Source organism: Scylla paramamosain, chromosome 19, assembly GCF_035594125.1.
Source record: "Scylla paramamosain isolate STU-SP2022 chromosome 19, ASM3559412v1, whole genome shotgun sequence".
Classification (NCBI taxonomy): Eukaryota; Metazoa; Arthropoda; class Malacostraca; order Decapoda; family Portunidae; genus Scylla; species Scylla paramamosain.
Window position 1 is genome coordinate 20,712,169 of NC_087169.1, and position 26,473 is coordinate 20,738,641.

Genomic DNA, 26,473 nt, shown 5'->3' on the forward strand with positions numbered 1-26,473 from the left:
CGGTGAGAGCTGAAAGGAAGAAGGGAGGGGGAGGGAGAGGTAGAGGGAGAGGGAGAGGGAGAGGGAGAGGGAGAGGGAGAGGGATGAGATGCGATGCGGGGGTGTTGTTATAAGAGAGAGAAGAGAGAGAGAGAGAGAGAGAGAGAGAGAGAGGAGAGAGAGAGAGAGAGAGGAGAGGAGAGAGAGAGAGAGAGATGAGAGAGAGAGAGAGAGAGAGAGAGAGAGAGAGAGAGAGAGGAGAGAGAGAAGGAGGAGAGAGAGAGAGAGAGAGAGAGAGTGCGTGTGGGCGTTGAGGATGACAGGAGAAATTAGAAGGAGAGAGATGGAGGAAGAAATATGGGAAGGAAGGTAAGGAGGAAGAAGAGGGTGGATAATGGAAGGAAGAGAGAGAGAGAGGAGAGAGAGAGAGAGAGAGAGATGAGAGAGAGAGAGAGAGAGAGAGAGAGAGAGAGAGAGAGAGAGAGAGAGAGTTGAATCGTACAAGGCTAAAAAAATAAATAAATAAAAAAGAATATAAGGACAATAAGACACAACATGAAAACGGCCAGATTTGAAATACAAGTTTAATATTCCTCTCTCTCTCTCTCTCTCTCTCTCTCTCTCTCTCTCTCTCTCTCTCTCTCTCTCTCTCTCTCTCTCTCTCTCTCTCTCTCTCTCTCTCTCTCTCTCTCTCTCTCTCCTACACATATAAAGAGTCATAACGTGATACAGCAACGTCAAAAGCCTTAGTTACAAGGTCTTTGAGTCTGGCGGTGTCTGGCAACTCGACTCGCTAACGTATATAAAAGCTACTCTGCGGCTCTGGCTCTTCCATTTTCACTGTCTCCTCAGCAGCCGCCGCTCATAAACACAGGCTAGAGGTAAGTGAGGTGAAAGTGAAATGTAAATAGAGGTTTAATAGATAGGTTGTTTAATTAATGTTGTAATCTTTTGTAGAGTTATTGGTATAATAGTGGTTTTTTTCATGATGTGGTTTTTATGTGAATAAATTTGAAGTGTTTGTGATAATTGACGTGTTTTTGGTAGTTATTTTTTTTTTTGTTCGTTCTTTTTCGTTTTCTTTATCCTTTTCCTGTTATTGTTCCTTTTATTATTTCCTTTGTTCTGTTTCCTCCTCCTCTGCTTCGTCTTCCTTCTATTCCTTCGCTTTTTCGTCTTTTTTTTTCATTCTTTTAATTCCTTTATGCTTCCCCTCCTTCTCTTTCCCCACCTCATTTTCCTTCTCCTCCTCCTCCTCCTCCTCCCCTTGTGTTCCATTTCATTTCCTTATTTTCCACTCACTTGTTTTGTCTTTCTTCTTTTTCTCTTTTTTTCCACTCTTTAAACTTCTCCGTCTTCCTCCTCCTCCTCCTCCTTATCCTTTTTCCTCGCATTCTTACTTTTTTTTTTTTTTACCCACCTCCTCCTCCTCCTCCTCCTCTTCCTCCTCCTCTTCCTTCTCCTCCTTCTCCTCCTCCTCCTCCTCCTCCTCACAGTGGCGCAGCAATGAGAGGGTGGATGACCTGTCTACTGTTGATGATGATGGCGCTGGTGGTGGTGATGGTGGAGGGCGTCGAGACAGTCCCTTCAAGATTCGACACCTTTGGAACTCCCGATGAAGAAGGTGAGTGAGCGAATGAGTGAGTGAACTAGTTAATCAGTTAGTCAGTCAGTAAACCAATGAATGGGTATGAAAATAAATGAACGAGTGAATGGATGAGTAAGAGAGTGAGAGGACGAGTGAGAGTAAGATAATGATAATAGTAAGAGTAAGGTAGTCAGTCAGTCTTTCGGGCAGTCAGTGAACAGATAATTTAACATAAGAAAAGTGACCGCTTGGAAAGGTGAATGAGTGAGCGAGTTAAGCCAGTGAATAAATAGGAAGGTGGGTGAAATATTGACGAGAATAACAGATGAGTGAGTGAGTGAATACAGTGGAACATTTGATAGACTAAGCTGTACATTCATTCTCTCTCTCTCTCTCTCTCTCTCTCTCTCTCTCTCTCTCTCTCTCTCTCTCTCTCTCTCTCTCTCTCTCTCTCTCTCTCTCTCTCTCTCTCTCTCTCTCAACTATTTCCAGCCAATCACTCCCTCACAAATTACACACAATTAACTAATCTCTCTTAATTTCTCTCCCTCCCTCCCTCCCTAACTGTCTCCCAAACACCCTCCCTCCCACCCACTCTCCTTCCCACCCTACCTTCCTCTCCTCCCTTCCTTCTTACCTCTCTCCCTATCTCCTTACCTCCACCCTTCCTACCCACCTTCCTATCTCTCCCACCTTCCTTACATCCGTGATTCCTGCCCACCTCCCTCTCTCTTTCCTATCTCCCATTCCTTCACGCATCTTCCCTCCCTCTCTCAGGTCCCCGTCTTATGGTGCCCCTATCCCTTCTGATGCAAGATGCCCCTGAGGACCCCAGCCTGCCCCTCGCCGCCCTCACGCCCGCTAAGAGAGCAGGGAGGAGGTTCCGGACTGCTTCCAGGTGGGTTCCTTACCTGACTCATTCTAATAGTGTTAGTTAGTGTCTGTTTGCGTTCACTTGAGGCGAATCACTGGTGGTCTTACTCTTGTTAGGGTATGACTGTTAAAAAATAGTGTTTTATTTTTATATTGAGTTGTTTATTAGTTACGTGTTCTAATTACTTTAAGTGTTTATGAATTTGTGTTATTTTCATTTGTTTTTTACTTCGTTCACCAGTCAAATAGTTTTCTTTCTCAAATTCATTGGTCTTTTTGTGTTGAATGTTCACCAGTTACGTGTTTTATTATTTGAAATGTTCACTTACTGCTTATTTGTTTAATCTAATTTGCTTTATTCTATTTGTCTGTTTTCGCCTCAACCAATCAGCAATCAAATACTTTTCTTCCTAAAACTCATAGGCCTTTTTATGTTAAATGTTCATCAGTTACATGTTTTTACGATTCGAAATGTCCACTTACTGTTTATTTATTCATTTTATTTTACTTTATTTATTTCTCATTCTTTTTATTCCAAACGCTCATCAGTCAAATCCTTTTCTCTCTCAAAACCTGAGGGATTCTTTTGTTACACTCTCATAACTTACGCACTTTCTTACTTCAAATGTATATCAGTTGCTGCTTCCATCTTGTTTTTATATATTTTTACTTCACTCACTAACCAAATATTTTCTTTCACTCATCTTTTTATATTTAAGTATTTCTACAATGACGTTCTTTCCTTTATACATTCAGCAATTAAGTGTCTTTTTTTTCCCTCCAGCGCTCATCAATCACATTACTTTCCTCCCCCAAGCGTGCACCGATCAATTATCTTCATCTTAATAGCTCACCAATTATAAGCATTAAAGGAGACGCTCACTAATTGGCCTTCTTACTGTAAACCACGAGTGTCCGCCAAGTTAACGTGAACGGGCGCTTTTTTTGTCGTTTTTATTTTCATCTTTTGCTTTTGTTTCCTTTTTTTTTTTTTTTTTTGTCTTTTTTTAATGTCATGTTCAAATGTTATTAGTTTTATCGTTACCTATTTTTTTTTTCTATCACCAGTTAATCTTCGTCGTTTTCATTATTTTCGTCTTGTTCAAATATTTCTTCCTTTCGTTTTTGTTAATTTTCGTCTTCATAAGGCAAGCACTTTTTTTTGTAAATCACTTGTTCATTTTTTTTCCCTATCGCTTTTGTTAATCTTTGTCGTTTTCATAATCAGCCTCTCTCTCTCTCTCTCTCTCTCTCTCTCTCTCTCTCTCTCTCTCTCTCTCTGCAGTAATCACCTTCTCTACACCACGCAGGGTCTTCTCTCCTTCCCCGTCGTGTTCTCTTCATTATGTTCTCTACATAAGTTGGTGCTTCCCACTCCCTGAGAATTACGTTTTCTTTTCCATTACCCCAGTGTATTATCACTGCGCATCTTATTTCTTCATTAATTGCAGCGTCCACTTACGTATTATTTATTTATTATCGTAGTCCATTAACTTTTCCATTCATCTATTTTTTTTATTCATTGGAGATTGATGCGAATTTCAATCCTTCGTTATTATTTATTTTCTTATTTAATTGTGGTGTGTGTATATTTACTTAATTTATACTTATTTGATGTATCTGAAGAGAGAGAGAGAGAGAGAGAGAGAGAGAGAGAGAGAGAGAGAGAGAGAGAGAGAGAGAGAGAGAGAGAGAGAGTTATGAATGTGGGTGAATGTGCATAAAAAAAAAGAGAAAGAGATAAAAAAAAAAAAAGATAATATCATACTCGTAACATAATACAGTAATCATCGCCTGTCCATTCAGTTTCGTACAAAATATAATAAATTTAGCCAATCCCTACATTCATGACGCACGAACAAACTCTACCCTCTCTCATAACAATAGAAAAGGCCGATAATGAAAGAAAAAACGAACAAAAACAAGTACTGGTATTAATAGACGCACCAGTCTGAGGCAAGTTATATATAGAATAGTTCGCCCTTCTCTGCTCGATGGAAAAAAAAATGGGAAGGATAAGAGATGACGTAGTGAGAGTGTGAAAGAAAATGGCTGGTTTTAATGGCAGACTTAAATTGTTATGGTGTCTAGGTTTTTAGTGCACACACATACTGTTAAATAGATTACTGACCATACGTACTGTACATCAGTAAAAACAAATACTAGTCATGAAAAAAAAAAGATGGTAAAATGAAGAGAGAGAGAGAGAGAGAGAGAGAGAGAGAGAGAGAGAGAGAGAGAGAGAGAGAGAGAGAGAGAGAGAGAGAGAGAGAGAGAGAGAGAGAGAGAGAGAGAGAGAGAGAGAGAGAGAGAGAGAGAGACAAAAACATAAAAAAAAATAAAGTAACAATGAAATAATAGTTTGACGTCAATGGACTGGTGGGAATCAAGCGACCTTAACCCTTCCCCCCCCTCTACCTCCCTCACCCCCCTCACCCCCGTCCCTTCCCTCCTCCACCTTGTGTCAGCGCGTGGTGTCAAAACTCGGCGTGCCACAATTTTTACGAGAAATGACGTCAAAAGCAACATTTCTGGAGGGAGTGAGTAAGTCCGGCCACTTCCTACCTCGCTACCGGATCTGTGGCGCGGCGGGGAAACTTTTCTTTTTGCTAATTTGCGTCACTAGTCTTCTTCTGCTTGATTTTGTACTGGAACTCGTCTCTTTTCATCCCTTTTGTTGTGCTGCGACGGGGAACGAGGTGGTGCTTGGGTTATTGATGTTTTCCGTGTTGATTTTATTGAGTATTTAAAGGGTTGGATCTGATAAGGAATGGTGTGTTTCGTTGTTAAGAGGTTCAGTAATGTCTACCTATAATTTTGTCTTCCACATTTCCTTAATAATATCTACCTATTCGTCCAACACAATTTTGACTTACACTTTTCTTTATCAATAGGTTCAACAATATCAACCTATTCGTCCAACACAATCTTGATTTACACTTTTCTTTATCAATAGGTTCAACAATATCTACCTATTCGTCCAACACAATTTTGACTTACACTTTTCTTTATCAATAGGTTCAACAATATCAACCTATTCGTCTAACACAATTTTGACTTACACTTTTCTTTATCAATAGGTTCAACAATATCTACCTATTCGTCTAACACAATTTTGACTTACACTTTTCTTTATCAATAGGTTCAACAATATCTACCTATTCGTCTAACACAATCTTGACTTGCACTTTTCCTTACCAAGAGGTTTAATAACATCTACCTATTCGTCCAACACAATTTTATCTTATTTGCTCTATTATAACTTCCTAATGGACAATTTGATGACGTTTGGAAGCCTTGTGTAGTAATAGGCAAGAGTGCTACCATTACTGCGTCTCTTCTTACGGCTCAGTTTTATGTAACATCTATTTTTATCATGTTGTTGTTGTTGTTGTTGTTGTGACGGGGAACAGACGTGGTTCATCAAGAGTACTACCATTAATGCTACAGGTTCGACTTTACCCTTTTCTTCTATACATATTCGGATCTTGTACCGTCTTGCTGTATTGTAATAGAGAGAAATGGGGAGGTGGTAAAATTATCAGCCTGCTATTAAAAGTACTACCATTGTTACTGAATTTACAGCAGGTCAACTTTATAATGCACTGAAAAGGGATAGGCGTTAGCATTATGAGAACCACCGCCACCATTGTCTGAAGCAGTACGCAATCCAGTGTAGCCTATGCCAACAGGTAATCTCCCGTACTTGCCTTCTAGCGCTCCTCTTCACTAACCTGTTTAATCGCTTCTCGTCCCCGTGTGGTTCCAGGAAGCAGTCTTTTTTTTATCTTAATTTCATCTTAATTATTTACCAGGGAAACCAGACTCAGTTCATTTATTTATTTGCTATTTATTTACTGTCTGGCGGCGTGTTTATGGAGAGTTCAACCTGCCTATCCAATTAACGAATGTAATAAACTAACAAACAAACAAGCTCACCAAACACCTAACCTAACCAACCAACCAATGAATTATCTAACAAAAGACACTTAGGAGCGGTGGGGAGTACAGGGAAGAGGTTGAGTGGGGTCGGCGGTGTGACAAGAGAGGCTGGGGGAGGCTGTGGGAGTCGGCCAGGGGACGGATGGACGGACGGGCAGTGGGTAATCGTAACAGGTTGGGACGATTGCACAATTAATTCGTCCTTGAGTTATTTTTACCGAGCCGCCCGCTGACCTACTGTTGTCGCTGCCACAGTGGCAGTGACAACAGTAGGTTGTAAAATGGAAAAACGGAAAAGAAGAAATTAAATGATAAATAATGGTAAAAGTAGTAATATGGATAGAAAATGAAGAAGAGAAGAAAGTAAAGGAATAAAAAAGAAAGGAAGTAATTAATATGCATTAAGAAACTGGACGAGAGAGAGAGAGAGAGAGAGAGAGAGAGAGAGAGAGAGAGAGAGAGAGAGAGAGAGAGAGAGAGAGAGAGAGAATATAAACAATTTCTAAAGAGTAGATCGATAGGTAAACTAATAGAAACTGATATATAAATATATTAATGAGTATGTACGTACGTAGGTGAACGTTTCAGCAGAAATTCTACATAAAAACGCGAAATAACTAATAACTCATTTTTTCCCCTTCTCCTGTTTGTATGGATGTATGTATACGCATTTATCCTGTGTAAACATATATAAACACATAACATGTATATATCATAAAAATTATCCACAAAAAACACGAAATAATTACCAATAACCTAATTTTCCCCTCTTTCTCCCTATGTACGTGTGAATGTATACGTGTCTGTTGCGTGTGTGTGAATCTGCCCATGTATGTAGCAGTATGAGCGAGTATCAAGTGTGTAGGCCAAGCAGGCGGGAGATGTTGGCGCTGCTAGTGGCGCTTCACGAGGTGAGGCAAGGACGCAACACCGGGGCTCTAGTAAGACTCTGCAACACGCACACCCGCCCAGCCTCACTCGATGCCAACATTCGCTTCATGGGGTGAGCCGCGGAACACAACGACACGGATGGGTGGGTGGATGGAATGATACGAGGAAAGAATAAGAAAATGGATGGATGGATGAAAAGAGAAGAAATGGAAGGAATGACACGAAGAAAGAACGAGAGGAAAAATGGAAGGTATAATACGAAGAAATAAGGAGAGGATGGATAGAAGAAATGATCAAGAAAGAACGAAAGAATGGATAGATGGATGGAAAGAAGTAATTGAAGAAACTGTACGAAAAAAAAAGAAGGAAGAAAAATGTATGGACGGAAGGATGAAGATAAGGAAGAACAGAAGGGACAAGAAATTCAAAAAAGAAAGGACAATAGGAAGAAAGACAACACAGTATGGATGAAAAAAAAGAAAGTAAGAAAAAAAGAAAAAAGAAGATGAACGAAGACAAGGAGGAGGAATTCAAGGGCAACGAGAGAGAGAGAGAGAGAGAGAGAGAGAGAGAGAGAGAGAGAGAGAGAGAGAGAGAGAGAGAGAGAGAGAGAGAGAGAGAGAGAGATGGGTGGAAACGTGTAAGAGGGAATAAAGAACATAATGAAGGGAAAATTAAATGGAGAAAGGGGAGAGAAATGGGAAGGAGGCAAGGTGAGGGGACCAGATTGAGGCTTTATGATGGAGTGTATGTAGTGTAGATACTCTTATAAAAAAAAATAAATAAATAATTAAAAAAACACGACCAAGCAAACCAATCAAATATATAAATACGTGTTTCTCTAATGACCCTTAATGTGTAACAGTAGTAGTAGTAGTAGTAGTAGTAGTAATGATAAACACCACCACCGTCAATAGTGTAATAAAGTCGTGGTCAATATAATAATACATATGTACATATTAACTGATCAGTACTTCATGAACTATTTCTTACCTTCTACTTCAATGTTGTAGCTATTCTGGAAACATTTACCATTTACGTCTTAGCTTGAAACCATATTATATTTTCTGCTATTGCTTTAATTAAAAATCTAACGCAAATTACACCAGACCAAATCCGCTCCCCCACCCCTTAGCGACTGTATTCATCTACTTATCTATTAGTAAATACAAGGAGGGAATGATAAACAGGAATACAAGCATTTACCTGAGGGAGTGGAACAGGTAAGCAGACAGGTACTTCCCCACAGGTCACAGCACCACAAACACAGCAGGACTCTGGCAGGGGAAGATAGATCAAATACTCTTAGAATATTTATTTTCTGTGTGTAGGAAGATTCATGTTGCATCTCAAATTAGGGAATACTTGATTACAGGGATGGTTTTGAGTGAGAAAACTTGGTGTATTCTAGTGATATTGAGGTGAGAGAAAGGAGAAATATTTTATGTCAAAGGAGGATTGTCTGAGTGAGAAAAAAAAGGGAAGGGATGAGGAAAAGTACACATACTTCTGTCCTAAGTAAGTGGAGGTCTGTAAGTTTTAAGATAGCTCTAAATAAAAAAAAGTAAATAAATAAATAAAAAGATGAATTATTCACAATTAGAAAAAAAATTCTGAACAAAAAAGAAAGTGCATATTTTTATCCTAGGGTAGACAGTAAGATGGAGAACAATAAGAGGACTGTAAGTAAGAAAAAATAAAAATAAATAAATAAAAAAAATGTGGGGAAAAACCACAGAAGTAAAAGAAATTCCAAACAATAAAAAAAAAAAAAAGAAAGCTCACATTTTCATCCTAGAGTGAAGGACAGTGACTTTTTTGAGGAGATCTTATGAGAAAGGAATGAAGGACAGACATTCAAGGATAGGTTTGCGTAAGAGAAGAGAAAAAGATGACTTATTTCTATCCTGAGGGAGTGATGATGGAGCAGAAGGACTTAGCAAGAATAAGGTATGTACATTAATTTACTTCATAAGTACAAAGGGGGATCAACAGAATGACAAGACAGGAGACTGAAGGGTTTATAAGCAACACCAGGGTACACTATTCTGCTCATGAGTCATGGGGTGGTAGATAGAATGAGAGACAGTAGAATGACAGACAGCGTGGAAATGTTAATGAGTAGGAAGATGATTCAGTATATTCAGGAGTACAAAAGGTAACAGAACAACACACAGAGTTAAAAAGTTTACAAGCAGGAACACACTATAGCATTCAACTCTAAGGGTACAAATGATGATAGATGGAATGATAACAAATTAGTGAACTTATGAGATATAGTTAAACTGAATTTTACAGATTTTGAGCAGTATGTTAAGTGAGGTTTCCCGATGCACTCAAGAACAGCAGGCTGGTGATGGGTGTGGCAAATGGTGATGGGTGTAACAAATACAGAAAACAGCAAAGTAGAGAGGGAATCTGCTGTCATGACCCTCAACAAAAGCAGCCAAAAGGAGGTTTCTGGATGCAATGGAGGAAGGCAAGGTGGTGATGAGTGTGACAAATGCAGAAGACAGCAAGGTAGAGAGGTGATCTGCTGTCATGACCCCCAACAGGAGCAGCCAGAAAGCCAGAAAGGTTTCAAGCACCCAAGTGAACAAGTGTCTGTGTTGCACTAATATGATTATGTTTATAGTAGGTAGACTAAAACAGTACAACAGGGTGCAATATTTTTCATTTCATTCACAGCACAAAGGGCAATGACAAAACACTCATGGGCAATAACAAGGCAGTATTTCTTTTTATTTTTAAGAGTTCTGTACATTATTCATTCATTCTTCACTATACAACTTCAACAGCAACGAGGATGAGGAAGGTGTGTCAGTTCTGGGTGGGGGAGAGGTTGTGGTGGTGGTGGTGGTGGTGGTGAAAGGGGAAGGTGGGGAATATTGGGGTCAAGGAGTCGGTCACTAAGGCACTTGGCAAATGTTTCTGTTTTGCTGATATTCTTGCCTACATCCTTCGCTGCCTCTGTGTTCCTGAGGCGTCACCTTGCTTCACCTTGCGTGCATTACAACACAACACTCTGCATTACCAATTGACAGGAAAAAAGTACTGGAAGCCTTTATATTGAACGGGAAGATATATATACTATCTATTTACACATCCATTACTTCCTTCCACAACTCAATTTCTTGTTAAATAAAAAATAACAATTTATATAAGGCATACGCAAATTCACAAAACAAACTAATATTTCCCTTGAATAACAACACATATAGAACTCTGCAACAACAACATAACTCTGCAACACAACACCAGTCCTGTCCCCACAACACAAACAGTAACTTTACCCAAGATAGTTTTTCACACGAGACACCAGGATAACACTAAGGGTTTAAATAATTCAATAGGAAACTCAACTAAGGAGAGTACTTAAAGCAACAGTAAGAAGGCTACATGTTACACACATACTTCCTCTACTATGAGGTGGTCTACACTACAGCCACCTCACCTCCCTATCCAGCCAAGCCCACACACACAATGCAAACACCTCAACTTCTTCACAATGGGTTTCCAGTTCTTGACACAATCCTGCATCATACACACAATGCAGACAACTTTCTCACAGTAAGTTTGTTTGACTCAGCTCTTATACAATGAGTCTCTGCTTCTTGACACAATCCTACAACCCATCAACCAGTAGCCTTGATGTGTTAAGAAGAGTGACAAACAAACAATTCAGGTTATTGAACTTTATTGAGCTCTGCAAGCCTTGATGTACCTGATGAAGGTCTCTGACTTGACCTCGTATTTCTGCATTTGATCTCTGCTCCACAAGTCACACTTCCACCTCCTGTCAGTACGGTAATGCTGAACACTCTCACCTCACACCAGACACACACACAAGCTGTCACTGGGTGGTGCCACCTCTATGTGGGACACAACACCTCCCACTTGATGACAGTATTCAGCAGGCTTTATGTGGTCTTCTGCCCACAGAACAGTTTACAGGAACTGCACATTTCTACACATCCAGAATAACTTCATACATATATGAAATAATGTTGAACGGTGACATCTTGCCTTGTAAAGATCTGGTACATTGCCACACCACACAACATTCCCTGAGGCTGGGAGAGTTGTGTGCTTGTAACATGAGACGTCCTGCAGCCAACACATCATTCCTTGGTACAGAATTTGTGTACAGGAAGTGTTTTTGTGCCTCACAGGGGGAACTAATCTCTCCCATGGCCACCTGTCTCAATGCACACACACACATGCCCAATCTCTCTCTCTCTCTCTCTCTCTCTCTCTCTCTCTCTCTCTCTCTCTCTCTCTCTCTCTCTCTCTCTCTCTCTCTTACACACACACACACACTGTAGGCATGGGACTCCTGCAGCAGGTGACAATCACCCTGCTGGTTACCCCATGAGGATGGCAAGAATCCTGCTGACTAAGGGTAAATATCTTGAATACGACTTGGTTTGGCATGACATCCGTTTCTTTGGACTTGGTGTTCTCGTACAAAAATAGGAAGTTCTGGTGCATAGCAACATCTCTGGCATAATACAGTAGTGTATATTATGCTTACACCAGTCACAACAGGAAGTAACAAAGTACTGCACAGTAATATTTGTATGCCACTGATTAGCACATTTTTTATTATAAATATGCTTTAAATATACTTGTACTCTACATCAAGTTGACATTGTCGGTCGCTCCACCATCTGGCTGGCAGCCAAGCGGGGCAGGTCTGTTGCTGCCGCTTGAGGACCGCCTGGCATGGCTCGTGTGATCCTTCCTCTCCAAGCTATCTTATTCCATATCACAGATTATGCACACACATGCCACTGTTCACTTCAACAGATGCTCCTGCATGGGCAACTTTACAAATAAAGGAGCCAGTTAAAAAATACTCCCACTGTACATGTTCTTAAGACTACATAGCCACAGAGCACCTGCCAGTTCTTTCCCTGGTGTGCTTCTAATCACAACAACAGTTATAATACAAGTGGACATCCTTGAGAACAGACAGTCCTGTAACACTGACAGGAAATGTCACAATCTTCACCTTGCCTTGCTCTCTCCCTGACTGTGTGACTCAGCACCACCTCGCCATCTGCATGACGCCACACAGCGTCCTGGAGGGAGGGTGTGCCACAAGTACACAGGGAAGCACACTTCCTTGCCTGTCATCACTACACAGCCACTACCAACAGATGTCAACAAGAACACAGCATCATCTAAGTCGCAGAGAATAACTTAACAACTCCGGCAACGGTACGTACACGCATACAAAAACATACACACACATTATTGTTAGACAGGCGTGGGAAGAGCTTCTGAGAATCTTTGAGACACACTTACACACTCAACAATCCCTCGTTACAGTCAAGTTCACCCAAACATCCACTTGCAGCCACAACACAAGCACCTTAAAGACTCAGCGCGGCGGAGCGAGGCGCTGCGGACACCCAGCGTATTGACTGTAAGGTTAGTTGACAGCAGGCGCAGGCACAGGTCCAGCCAGGCCTCTGAGGAATATTCCCGCCATGGGCGAGTGTGTTAGTCTCCAAGGTCAGAGTCTCCGTCCCCAACAATGTAGAGGAAGTGGAATGCCATCGCAAGCAGCCCAGTGCCCAGCAGGTCCCCTAGGGCAGTAAGGTAAGGAATGGCCGAGTTGTCTGGATCAATGGACGTCTTCCACATCCAGTGCACCATGACATGTGACACATAGAGGAGGATGGCCACCTGCAGGTCAGACAAGGGTATCGAGGGTAACAGCCAGTCCTGGACTCAAGGGTGGTGTCTATGCCCCTGTGTGCTTTCCTCATCTCTGAGGCATCTAGTGTGAGGGTGATGTCTGATTTACATGTCCTGCCAGCTGCCTGGTGAAGTGATGTGTCCCTACAGACTCAATGAACTACATGTTCAAACTAAGTACTTAACAGTTAAAATATCTACAACTACACTAAAAGAATGTAGGAACTAAAAGAACTATAAAAATAACTAAGACTACATGAAATTACACAAAACAAAATGCTTCAAATACTTCCCATCTATCCCAGTTAAAAATGCAAAATATTACCACATGTGTACACTGACATACTTTCCCTACTAAGACTGGATGAAGACCATTACTACAGAAAACTAGATTATAAAAACTACATTTCAGTATATTTTCTCTACCATCCCAAAACTTACAAAACCACAACATCAATATCTACTTCCTCCTCCCTCCCATGACCCCATAACAGCATCTTGGCCTCACCTGCAGGAAGGCAGCCAACAGGTAAGTGACGACAAAGATGGGCGTGAGGGAGGTGTGCCCAGCTTTCAGGTAGGAGATGGTGTACATGAAGACCAGGTGTCCAGGAACCACCAGCAGCAGCAATACCCGGGCAGTGCGAGGGTGGCCCACTGAGGTGAGGGAGAGATAAACACAAGTCAGATGAGTGAAGCCAAGATGAGCCAAGAGAGAAAAAATAATAATTCAAGTCTAGTTTAATTAGATGCACAACTTGAAAGCATACAGTAAATCTACCTATATACAAGGCTGGCAATCCTACATGGTGGTGGCCCAGAAAAAGCACCACGCACTCATACATACATCACTCACACTCTAAGTCCTGTCAGCCCCAGGTGAGAAGGGACATTTTCATGGACAACCCTACTACACCCCAGGAGCTTAGGCACAGCACATACAATAAATAGAACAGAATGAATATAATGGTATAATGACTGCTAGTTACACTTACAATATCAGGTACCTAATCTTTCTCAATCTCATGTTTCTGCTTCACTTTCTTGAGTCTCTCTGCTATACTCAAATATTCTCAGTCTCTCAACATCACTAATTATATCACAAGAGTAGCAAGAAAACACCAGACCTGTTGTTACTCCATGCCTCTTTTAGCTCAGAATGTGCAAACTCACTCCTCTTTTTATGCCAGTCAACAGCCAATAATAATGCCAACACACTGAAGAATTGCCAAGATTACATAAACAGCCTTGAAAGTTGGAGAAAAAAGTATCTGTTTAGTATTCATCATAAGAAAATCCCTTTGTTTGTCATGCAGAAGACTTCACTAGGTACGTGATACCCAGCAACATGTAGGAGGACAATCAATAATGTGAGTGTGTGTGATAGAAAGAGAGAGAAAGAGAAAGGGAGAGAATGGCCCTTGTTCCTGATTAAAATAAGGTGCACACATAACAGGAGGCATTTTACACCACCACCTCATGTCCTGCACAGGTTGGCTGGGAGATAACATGAAAAAACAACTTAGCGCCTCACATTCTCACCTCTGGCACAAAATGCTGAGCACGGGTTTATGCAAAGCTCAGATGAGAACTTGGGCAGCTTCCCTAATGGGGCCACAGCATGGAGTGCAGTTGAGATGCGGGAAGCTTGCACGGCCACCAGGTTCCCTCCCACCCCATTGATCACTGGCTGGAACACTGCAATGCCCTTGTAGCTGGACACTGTGTAGTCGAGGATAAGCCCGCCCATGCTGTGATGTGAGGGGAGCAAGGCAACATTAGGATGGTCAGGTTAGGTTAGGTTTGTGGGATTACTTCTGGTGTTGGGTGAGTGGGATTTGTTCTGCTGTGGTAAGAGGAAGTAAGGGAATGTTAGGCTAGTTCAGGTTAGGTTAGTGGGATTTCATTTGGTGTGGTAAAGAAGGGAAGCAAGGGAATTTTATGCTGATCAGGTTAAGTAAGTGGCATTTATTCTGGTGTGGTAAAGGAAGGGAATGTTAGGCTAGGTCAGTTGGGATTTGTTCTGGCATAGTGGAGAAGGGAAGGTCAAGTTAGCTGGGTTATGAAGTGTGGATCATGTGTCTAAGAGAAGATAAAGTTAGTGGCACTGGGGTTATGAAGTGTGAATCATGTGTCTAAGAGAAGATTAGTTTAGTAAACTTTCTGGAGTGTGCGTTGTCATATTCTAAATACAACAAGTTTTCCATATCTACACTGTGTAGGCAAAACAATAACATAAATAGCAACAACAAAAACACAGCAATAACATTAAGACGAACAAGGTCGATAACAGTAAACTTGACGGAGACGGCACAAAAAAGACAAAGGCCAGAGTGACTAACCTTGAGATCATCATGGCTGAGATGACGGGGGTCCAGCCAGAGTACAGGACCTCCTTGGTGTGTTTGTTGCGTGAGGCAAGCCATATCCACAGAGGCAGTGACAGTAGGTACCCCACCACCACCAGGGGAGACAGCCACACATCAGTACCTGAGGCAAAGGGAACCATAAACCTTCTTCACACATCTTACACCTTTGACTTTCTTCTGTTTATGTCTACATTCATCAAGGTTATTCTCTCTCAGTTACACAATTAATGCTACATGAAATGACTTGTGTGTTCCTCTCATGTTATCAATTCATTCATTTCCACACTCAATATTTCTTTCCACTCACACACACACTCAAATTTGCACCCATGAAAATTCATACCAAACATGTCTAAAATACTTGATCTCTCATGTATATCAAATATGTAAATCTTGGCACCTCATGGCTAGAATAAAGAAATTGAGCAACAATTTTTATCACCCCCACACACCACATACAAAAAAGACTGCCAGCTATGTTTAGAATAAGGGAGTGATGTCCATATATGACCATCAACATACACACACACACACAGGTATGCAGACAAGGACCATACAAATGTAGCCAAGGTCCTGCATACTGCAATGAGATAAATATAACTACACAGTGTACACACACACACACACACACATACAAAGTAATAGACCAGCTGAATATATTACCCTAAGACATCATGCATCATAAACATCACAGCAAAGAAAATATAATAAAGCAGTATTTACACAGAATACAATAAACTTTACTATTACTACTTCTTTCACTCTGTTATGATAGTCACAAGGTTGGGGATTTCCAAAACAACGAAAACAACAACTGTGAAATCAGATCAAGGCGTGGGTGATACCAGTTGGTAAGACTTTTGGTTAGGAGCATTACCAAATGACTAAAGAACTGAGCCCATATGTGTTTCTCTTCACACACCACAACACTGAGCAAATGATACAAGACTCACCCAGCAACCCTCTAAATTTAACAAGGTAAGAGCACTCTGCAACACTCACCCTTGGCACTGTACAGGACTGAGGCAATCCAGGCCAAGAGTCCCAGAGTGGTGAGATCTCCCAGCGAGGCGGCGATAGGCGTGGCCACGTTGTCTGGATTGATGCTGCACTTACGGGAGAGGAGAATCACCCCCACCATGATGAGACCTGTTGTGTGCAGGAGAGAGGTGGGTGAGTGGATGCTTGATTGTTTATATGGGAGGAAAAATATTAGGTATGTTAGAATTTTATGTAGTATATGTCTTCTTATTCTAACTTATGTTGTAAGAGTTGTGAGTTGAGGATATATGAGATAAAAAATATGAACAATGAAGTGTGAGTTGAAGAATAAGGTATGAAGCAGGAATCATAAGGTTTAGGATGCAATGGAATAGATAGGAGATAGGAGATAGGAATTACTACTTCTACAACTACCTCTACCTATTATTGCTACTTACTGAGGATAAGGGAAGCAAGGGAGGCAGTTACGAGGGCAGCGGCACACAGTAGTAGTGCATGCAGCAGATCAAAGTGGCCCTCAGGAATCCATCCCATGACCACTGCTGCGACAGATGCCAGGAAGCCCACCACTATGGCTTGGCACTGTCAGGACAAGGCTGTATTAACAGTGGCTCAAAGCACCACTAAACCACAATACAAACAACTCTAAGCATCCCAAAACTTAATGAAATAATAGATAGTAATAGTAAGAAAGTTATAATAACATAAATTAAAATGTACTGCAATTGTTGACGGATAAATGAATTGGTGGCTTTGATTTTCTTTGCTAATTACAGTAAATACTCAAATATTTTCCTCCACTACCAAAGAGTTTGTTCATTGATACTTTTCTAGACTTACTCTCTGTCTAATTCCTAATGTCATGATAAAATACATCAATAATAAACACTTAAAAATTCTTTCCCAACATCACCACTGCCAGGAAAACTCTTCATCAATATACTTATTAGCTTATCACTCACCTAAATCTCAATGCCAAGACGAAGCACCTCCTTGCTAAACCTTGTACTTTCCTATGTTCTCTCCTAATGCCAAGACAAAACACCTTACTGGTTTTCTCCCAGCACACCTGCTCATCAACCCACCTGGATCAGCGCCATGTTGCCAATAATCATGGAGAGGCAGTTCTCCTTCTTGTCAAGGTGGCCCAGGTTAGCATGTGTGGAGAGGCGCGAGGCGAGGGTCATCTCCAGGTTACCCTTGAGACCCAGAAGCGCCGGCACCATAATAAATAGTTCACTAACATCCCGGAAGACTGCCCAGTGCTGTGGGAGGGACAGCAAAGTTGTTCAGGTCAGGTTGAGTAGGAATAGTTTAAGTGTGTGTGTAAATGGTGCTATTCTTTTTTTTTATTATGTAAGGGAGAATTGGCCAAGGGCAACAAAATATATATGAAAACAACCCATTGTGTTGTCATGACCAAAATCAATGACTTAAATATAGAAATGAGTTACTATTACACACACACACACACACACACACACACACTTCCAAATGAGAGGTAAAGACACTTGGAGTGAATAAGATAGAAAGGTGGCATGCACAAGGAATATAAAAGTAGATTATGTAGACAGGGCAACACAAGCGTGAATCAAACACTACATTTAACTAAGAAAATCCTACTAATGCACGCACACACACACACACACACACACACACACACACATACACACCTGCACCAAGTCGAGCACCAGTCCTGCGCCAACCATGCCTAGGCCAGCCACCAGGAAGGGCAGCATGACCTGCATTAAGATGGCCAGGCTGGTCTCTGTGTCCACCTGCAGGTTGGCCGCCTGTATGAGGGAGGCGCCCTGGTCATCATCCGAGGCAGAGGAGGTGGAACGCTCCTCAAATAGTCCATCGCCTTCCTCAATACGACCCTGAAATGCACAAATTGTTCCTGTGTTACAATATGTTACCTTTCTCACTTATTTTGTTGTATTACTTAACTAATACCTCTGCCTCTTCAGATGTCATTTCACATTGTACAGGAAGATGTGCAAAATGTATAATATAAAACTACATATTCATTTCACATTGTATAGGATATATAAAATGTAAAAAACTATGTATATGCAGAAAACTGACTTAATAGCAGTGTGAGAGTTTTCAAGACTTCCTCTTCCCTTATGCCACTTCACACCATAAGAAAATAATGTAGAAAAGTAGGTATAGATGAGAAACTAAATTGATGTTTGTGCCCTAGAAAAGTTCCATAATCGCATCATCATGAAAACAGATTAACAATACAGACTTCGCTATCGAGATGAGGAAGCAAGTCCGACAATTCATCAAACTTCAAGATGCGTCAGTGCAGAGAACAGTAAATAATGACAGGAGTGTGTGAGGACGCAATAACAAGTCTTGGAAGGCGGAGCAACAACAAATGGCTGACAGTAGGCATTCAAGTGGTCATCTTTTATGGATAACAAGTTGCCAAGAATTATAAGCATGAATGAAGGAATGATCTGAATGGAAATGTCTTAAATATGAGTCATGGAGTAGTGGTGGTGGTGGTGGTGCATGATGAGTGGTTCGGGGAAGCTGCCTCACGTGTGCAGTAAAGATACACAATTGTGGTCAGAATTGGAGTAACCTACTGCATTCACTTCCACTGTGCTCTGCCTCTGCCCTAAGTCCCTTGATCTGCTGGCCATCTTGTAGCAACATGTGATGGCTGACAGATTACTAAATGACCACAAGGGATTAGACTGAGGGAAACGATAGATTCCTGAAAGACCACAAGGCTTCAAACTGAGGGAAACCTGATAGATTCCTAAGAGACCATGAGACTTCAGACTGAGGGAAGACGCAAAACATGGTGGTGGTGAATGCAAGTTAACTCTGCTTCCGACCACAACACTTCAAGGAAACCAGAGTGAAGATGTCCATATAAAAGACTGAAAAAAATACCCATCACTCACTAAACCATGATATTCAATAGACAAAAGAGGGTGCCATTTTTCTGTCTCCTCATAACACACAAATGAAACCAGAATAAACAATCTCACATAACGAAAAGCTTATATGAGTACCTGTCACCATAAACCCTGGCAATGAACAACACAAAAATCTGATCCCTTATCCTGACACCCAAAAAATAAGAAAAAATAAACAAGAAAACACTGAAAGAAATACCTATCATTCAATATATAACCTGGTACATTAACACTACTACTACTACTACTACTACTACTACTACTACTACCACCACCATCACCACCACCAGCAGCAGTTACTATTGCAACACCACTTCAAATACCAGACATAGCAGGTGTCAGTGATGGTGGTGGTGGAGGGCTGTCTCAGAGGCGAGGACCTGGCAACACTTGGACACCCACTTTTACTGCCAGGAAATGCACGGCATCATCCACTCAGGACCTTGCCAATTATACTTCAAGTGGGTGACACAGTGAGCAATAACAACATCAAAACCCCTGCTGCCCTGAACCTCTGTTCTAACTCCCAGGCTGCAGTGTGTGTGTGTGTGTGTGTGTGTGTTCTTACCTAATTGTATTTTTACAGTCAAACTTGTAATGTCCCTTCTTTTAATTTGTGATATTTATCTTTAAAGCTAAGTATGTCTGTATATCTATCTATAAAAGTCTTATGTATGGTGTGGCAAATTATTTCAGAAAAATATGAGAAATATTTGTGTGTGTGTGTGTGTGTGTGTGTGTGTGTGTGTGTGTGTGTGTGTGTGTGTGTGTGTGTGTGTGTGTGTGTGTGTGTCCAGTCAGGGTGTGTCTCAGTGGCCCTGGCAGTGAACCTGCCTCAATGCCATCTAGCTATGTCTGTTCACTAATTCATAGCATCTCTGTATGCCTCTTAGTGTGACAAGCTACTTCCATATGAGTACTATGTATATCTGTAAGTCTATCTATAGAAGTCTTATATTTCCATGTATGGTGTGGCAAAGTATTTCCAGCATCATACTAGACACTCAGTGTTCCACTGGTAAGTTTCAGGAAAAAAATACATTGAAGTTCCTATCAATAAATTCTTTAAATGCTGGAAGACTGTACCTTAAAAAAAATAATGTAATCTGTATCATTAAGAAAAGAACTTAAAGCACAGAACACTAGATAACAACACACAAGGCTTCAAAACATCTACACACTGTCCACTTCTTATAGCAAAGCAGAGAACACTGGATAACAACACACAAGGCTTCAAACTAAACCGTCTACTCACTGTCCAATTCCTATGGCAGATCATCCCACTGAAGACCCCCATATGGACTGAGGCACATTCCTCTGCCTCTTTTAAACTCACTGATGAAGTAATACTTAGCCACCACATATGTAACTGTTATTAGTCTGAAGCAAGTGTCACCAGGCAGAGATGAAGAAAGAGCCACCACCCATCTCATTACTCGAAGTCTGAAGCAAGTGTTCCCAGATAGAGATGAAGAAATACCTAGCCACCATGCATCTAATTAATCTGGGTCTGAAGCAAGTGTTCCCAGGCAGACACCACATTTGCTGTCTTGCCGCACCTCCTCCCTGTCCCCAAGGAAATGACCACCAGCATGTAACACCTTGCATAAGAAATAGTACTGTTACTCTGTGCCCTACTATGGCATCCTATGAATCATGAATACAGGTTGTAAGTTTTGTGATATTTGTAAGAACTGCCTGTATGTGTGTGTGTGTGTGTGTGTGTAGGGATACATATGTGGCTGTTCTGTCTAATAATAATCATCTGTATCCAACTTGCACCACTAATATAACCAGTTTGGCAATAAAAACTGTAATGCAGTCTTGTTTTTCATTAAGGTGGAGTAATGACTATTTTTGATCCTGTGGAGGAGGAGGAGGGGGAGGAGGACAGGGAAGATGAAGAAAAGGAGGAGGAATGATAATGGTCCTTAAAATACAAACCTGAACATCTGAGTTACTTGAAACATTCCTTCAGTCACACCTCAACTATTCCTCTGTCATCCAGCCTCAAGCATTGCACCACCACCACCAGCACCAAAACCCTTCCTTCCTTCCCTTCCCGTCACTCCCTGTTTCAGTGAGGCTTGACCCTGGCCGTGACACCTGCAAGGCTAATGTCAGGTGGGGAGGTGATGCGCTGGGCCAGGCCAGGAAAGGGCACATGTCTCTACCACATTTACCTGCCCCTGCCTGCCTCACTTTGCAATGGTAGGCCTTGAGTCAGTGCAGCCACCCGCCTTGAAGCAACAGGACTACAGGATAGGCGTGGCAGTGATGGTGGTGGTGGTGGTGGTGGTGGTGGTGGTGGTGGTGGTGGTGGTAGGTGAGGAATGCACACTAGTAGTGGTGGCAGTGATTGGGAGGTAAATGTCACTTGTGCTCAAACTGCATATTTAACTGTTTCCTCAATGTAAGTTTTGACAATGTGATGATGCCTATCATTCCTCTCTCTCTCTCTCTCTCTCTCTCTCTCTCTCTCTCTCTCTCTCTCTCTCTCTCTCTCTCTCTCTCTCTCTCTCTCTCTCTCTCTCCTTCTCCCTCTATGTGTCTCACAGTGCCAAGATTGCTGAGCCTATATTACTATATGAGGTAGTGGTTAAGTTATAGACTGTTGGCTGGAGTGTTTCAGTATGTAACAAGCAGGAGAGGAGGGAAATGTGAAGGGACTGCCCTCACTGATGAGTCCTTTGAATGTTTACAGGAATGTTCTTATTTGGGAAATATGATTTGTACAGGATGTGGTGCAAGTGTTGGTGTGGTGGAATGAATTAGAAGTGGATGGAGAAAGTTTAGGGAACTACTGACTTAAATTACATATAAGAACCCTCTCTCTTAGAACTCAGGGGCCAGAGTGAGAATTGTAATGTTGTATGCTTGTGAAACCTGGGAAGTGAAGGAGGACAGTGTCTGCAGCTTAAGTGGACAGCTGTGAGGATGACAGGATGGTGTGTGGTGCATCACCAAACAACAGACCTGGGCTCATGGGTGGTGAACAGATGGAGGGTGGGAGTTGATGTGAACAGTGATGGCAGAATTTTCTGAGGCAGAACCATTCCAAGAAAACTTGGAATAAAGTGGTGCACAAGGCCCTCGAGAGGTCTCGGCAGGCCTGCGTAGAGTGGCTCCCATGCACGGTGCAGCCTGGCCAGCCACTGTTAGGTGGACGAGGCCAACGCGTGCAAGCATGTATGGAGCCTTTCAACATGATACAATTACTGCAGCCACCACACTGACCACAGATTCACTGCCACAGATAAAAGATTGTGATTCACTACTCCCTTGATACTATGTACTTCAAAACATTAAATATGGTGTTGACAAAGCACTGGTCTTTTTCATTCAATGAAAAGGAACTGCTTGTGTTTTCATAAGGTTTCCATGAATGAGCTCTGAGTGGGAAGTATTCACTGTGTCAAGGGGCACCAGGCCATGGGATGTGAGGGAGAACAACAACAGAGGTACAGCAACAAGTACCTTAATTCTAACTTTGGTTTTGATGGATGGGGTGGGGCTGCTGGGGTCCTCCACAATGACCTCCAGCTCCTTCAGTTCCTTCTCCTTCATGAGCTCCTTCTCCTTCATGGTCACGGGGGCCACCTCAGGTGTGCTCTCCTCAGCCACCATGGGCTCACTCTCCTCCCCGGCCTCCATCCTGTCCTCAGGACACTCTTCTTTTGTCTCCACTACCATCCTGACTTGCTGGAGGAGGGCTGTGGGGGCTCTTGATGGGGGTAAAGGTAACAAGTAGTGTTCTGAAGCACCAAGCACTTGTCTGCGTGGGGCAATCGCTAAGTCAGCAGGCTGGGGTGAGGGCTGTGCACAGGGCTGCGTCCCCTTAGTTCACAGCCACAGCCAAACTTTCTGCCTCTGTATGTCACTGAAGCAGCTGGTGTGGCAAAGATTAATTCCATAAATTCTGTCTTTGAGCTGTGAGCTGTGGCCTGATGGATGGAGGGAGTGCAGGCTGATGTAGATGACAGCACTGGCTGGAGGTGTTGCTTGAGTTGCTGCTTGGGAGGAACGTGAGTCTCTGAGCACCTGGTGTTATGCGGGCTGAGGCTCACACCAGCACACCTGCACACTGGCTCTGCACTGACCACAACTGCTCTTCCCCCACAGCCTCCTACCATTTTCAAGTCTCCCTCTCTAACACCCAAGGTCCTGCACGAGTTGCCAATGCACCATTTTTTTGCCACCAGTAAACCCACATTGGGTAATTATCTTTCTTGCCCACTAACTGGAGGATTATTCGTGATTCACTCGCCTTCTTTTGCCACACAGCGAAACGAGGCATCGAACTAATGAGCATTTACAGTTAATACAAAAACCACAAAATAACTACACACCAAGAAAGAGGGAGAAGGAGAAGAAGGGGGGAATACAAGAATAGGAGAGGAGAGGATATATATATCAAAGTTTACCCTACAGGAGTCTACATGAGTACCAGAGCCATTGCACTTTACTTGTAGAGTATCGTACAAGCAGCTGTTAACCTCCTAACAAGGCATATCCTTCAGCAGGTTGGGGCTCAAGAGTGCAATTGATCAGGATCTGTTGCAAGACCATAACACTGCTCCTCCCCTTCCACAGGTAAAGTCCCTCACTACTTTTTTGACTCTCCTCTCCTGTCTTCATCTTTTTTTTTTTCCTTTTTTGTGCAGGGTCAGACTTTTCTCCTACTTGCTCTTGGATCCACCTCATACTAGTTCATGAGCATGTTTGCACCCGATTAGACTGGATGGGTAACAGGTATTGAGTATCCGGGAGAGGTGAATGAGTGCACACACACACACACACACATGCACACAAACCATAGAAATATAGGCATCTAGAATAGACTTGAGGAGATGGCAGAGGCAAGGAGTGTACATTAACCAGAGAAAGAAAGAAAGAAAAAAGAAAGAAAGAAGACAAGTAAAAAAATGAAATAAAAAATAAAATTTAGTATAGATACAGAAACAATCAAAGAAATATATGAAAAAACAAAACAAAAAGAAAAAAGAATAAATATATACATAAATACAACCACATCAATACAGTTCAAACTCTTTATACTACAACTACACACACACACACACACACACACACACACACACACACACACACACACACACACACAGACACTCAAACACACCCAATGAACCTACCAAAGATTTTCACCTGACAACCAAACACATCCTCTTTAAATAAGGCATTGTGGCGAGTGAAAGGTGTGACAGGTGTGACAGATGCCCAGGTCACCCGTACACTGCACTACACGACCTCAGTACCCACCAGGGGAATAAAGCAGGTAGTCATGAGGCAAAGGACTACAGATGAATTACACACACACACAAACACACACACACAAACACACACACACACACACACACATGCATACACACCTTTAATGTCTGTCTGTGTGTATGTATGTCTGTGTGAGTGAGAGGTGTTGATAGAAAGTACATTTGATATTCTTCAAAGGTGTGTTGAGTGAACCAGATGCAACACCCCCAAAAGAGGAGGATGTGTGTGTGTGTGTGCGTGTGTGTGTGTTGGAGAGAAAGCAGGAGGAGGAGGAGGAGGAGGAGGAGGAGGAGGAGGAGGAGGAGGAGGAGGAGGAGGAGGAGGAGGAGGAGGGACAAGCTGGATGAGAGGTGGATGAGTGGAATGACAAGGTTGAGTTAGTTGTAAATAAAGGAATAAATAAAAGCAAGAGCAAAACAAGGAAGGTTATATATATATATATATATATATATATATATATATATATATATATATATATATATATATATATATATATATATATATATATATATATATATATATATATATATATATATATAGAGAGAGAGAGAGAGAGAGAGAGAGAGAGAGAGAGAGAGAGAGAGAGAGAGAGAGAGAGAGAGAGAGAGAGAGAGAGAGAGAGAGAGAGAGAGAGAGAGAGAGAGAGAGAGAGAGAGAAAACAAAAACAGTAAAAAAGAAAAGACAAAAGGGAAGAAAAGGAAGAAAGGGAGAGAAAGGAAAGCCAAGGGAGAGAGGAGGAGGAGGAGGAGGAGGAGGAGGAGGAGGGTGAGTGCAACCAGGTGGAGAGGAGAGAGGAGAGGAACACAACACAGACTGAGTGATATAGTGGAAGAGGCTTGTCTGATGGGGAAGAGGGAGAGAGAGGGAGAGAGGGGGGAAGAGAGAGAGAAAGAGAGAGAGAGGCCTTGTGAGGGAGAGTGGATAGAGATAAACACAAGAAAGAGAGAGAGAGAGAGAGAGAGAGAGAGAGAGAGAGAGAGAGAGAGAGAGAGAGAGAGAGAGAGAGAGAGAGAGAGAGAGAGAGAGAGAGAGAGAGAGAGAGAGAGAGAGAGAGAGAGAGAGAGAGAGAGAGAGAGAGAGAGAAGGGAGAAGTGCTGAGGGGAAATGGGAGAAAGGGAAGGAGGAGGAAGAGATAAGGAGAAAAAGTCTGAAGGAGAGAGAAAATAAGGAAGGGAGAGAGGTGAGTATGTGGGGAGGAAGAGGGAGGGATTACTGGGAAGAGAGGGAGAGGGAGAGGGAGAGGGAGAGGGAGAGGGAGAGGGGGAGGGAGAGGAAGAGGGAGGGAGAGAATAACATGATGCTCTTGAGGTGTAGGATGAAATGGTGAATGGTGCTGTTTTGTCAAGGCCAGTGGTGGTGGTGGTGGTGGTGGTGGTGGTGGTGGTGGTGAAGACAAGATAAAAAGGATGTGATAAATGATAATGAGGACATGATGAAGAAAGGAAGATAGAAAATGATGTTGATGATGATGATGATGATGATGATGATGATGATGATGATGATGATGATGATGATGATGATGATGATGAAGAAAGGAAGATAGAATAAAAAGAGAGAAGGATAAAGATAAGGGATGATGAGGACATGATGAGGAGAAGCAAACAAACAAACAAACAAACAAACAAAAAAAAGAACAAAAATGAGAGCAAATGATATGATGATGAAAAATGAGACAAAGTATGAAAAAAAAGGGATGATTCAGAATCTATAAATAAAATAGCAAGTCATTTTCAGCTTCAACCTCTTTTGTTCTTTTGCATTTTTGTCTTTTTTGTTACATTTAATTTAATTCCCTTCTTAAACTGTACTTCAGATATGCTTCAATTTCAAGATTTTTATTCACAGTTATGTTCCTATCACACACACACACACACACATAGGCAGCCTCTCCAAA

General features: G+C 41.9%; 2 protein-coding genes across 7 annotated transcripts in view; one reads left to right on the top strand and one right to left on the bottom strand.

Annotated features, from left to right (window-relative positions):
- Positions 1-720: 720 nt before the first annotated feature.
- On the top strand, positions 721-8,235 carry LOC135110074 (uncharacterized). 2 transcript variants are annotated; one of them, XM_064022041.1, is made up of 4 exons: positions 721-860; positions 1,476-1,603; positions 2,345-2,465; positions 7,224-8,235. In XM_064022041.1, exons 2-4 carry the CDS (start codon positions 1,486-1,488, stop codon positions 7,387-7,389), a joined length of 405 nt encoding a protein of 134 aa, XP_063878111.1. In that variant the 5' UTR covers positions 721-860; positions 1,476-1,485; the 3' UTR covers positions 7,390-8,235. The 2 variants fall into 2 exon arrangements, with proteins under 2 accessions (XP_063878111.1, XP_063878110.1); XM_064022040.1 differs by having other exon boundaries at positions 722-860; positions 7,221-8,231.
- Positions 8,236-9,987: 1,752 nt separating this feature from the next.
- The window catches only part of LOC135109867 (solute carrier family 41 member 1-like), a 39,092-nt gene continuing 22,606 nt past the window's right edge, over positions 9,988-26,473 (bottom strand). For 3 of the 5 annotated variants that reach the window (XM_064021653.1, XM_064021650.1, XM_064021654.1), the window contains exons 3-10: positions 18,024-18,230; positions 17,436-17,615; positions 16,788-16,932; positions 16,351-16,497; positions 15,322-15,469; positions 14,522-14,730; positions 13,488-13,636; positions 9,988-12,967 (exon numbers count right to left, since the gene is read on the bottom strand). In XM_064021653.1, coding sequence (XP_063877723.1) covers positions 12,782-12,967; positions 13,488-13,636; positions 14,522-14,730; positions 15,322-15,469; positions 16,351-16,497; positions 16,788-16,932; positions 17,436-17,615; positions 18,024-18,230 — 1,371 coding nt within the window. In that variant the 3' untranslated portion in view covers positions 9,988-12,781. Of the gene's footprint in view, positions 12,968-13,487; positions 13,637-14,521; positions 14,731-15,321; positions 15,470-16,350; positions 16,498-16,787; positions 16,933-17,435; positions 17,616-18,023; positions 18,231-22,766; positions 23,414-26,473 lie in introns of those variants that run through there. The other 2 variants (XM_064021652.1, XM_064021651.1) reach the window with 2 other exon arrangements.

Bases quoted from the DNA above. Each gene is read 5' to 3' on its own strand.
- LOC135110074 (XM_064022040.1), top strand. From the start codon at position 1,486: ATGAGAGGGTGGATGACCTGTCTACTGTTGATGATGATGGCGCTGGTG. The intron at 1,604-2,344 runs GTGAGTGAGCGA...TCCCTCTCTCAG, and splicing joins TGGAACTCCCGATGAAGAAG to GTCCCCGTCTTATGGTGCCC. The intron at 2,466-7,220 runs GTGGGTTCCTTA...CCATGTATGTAG, and splicing joins AGGTTCCGGACTGCTTCCAG to CAGTATGAGCGAGTATCAAG.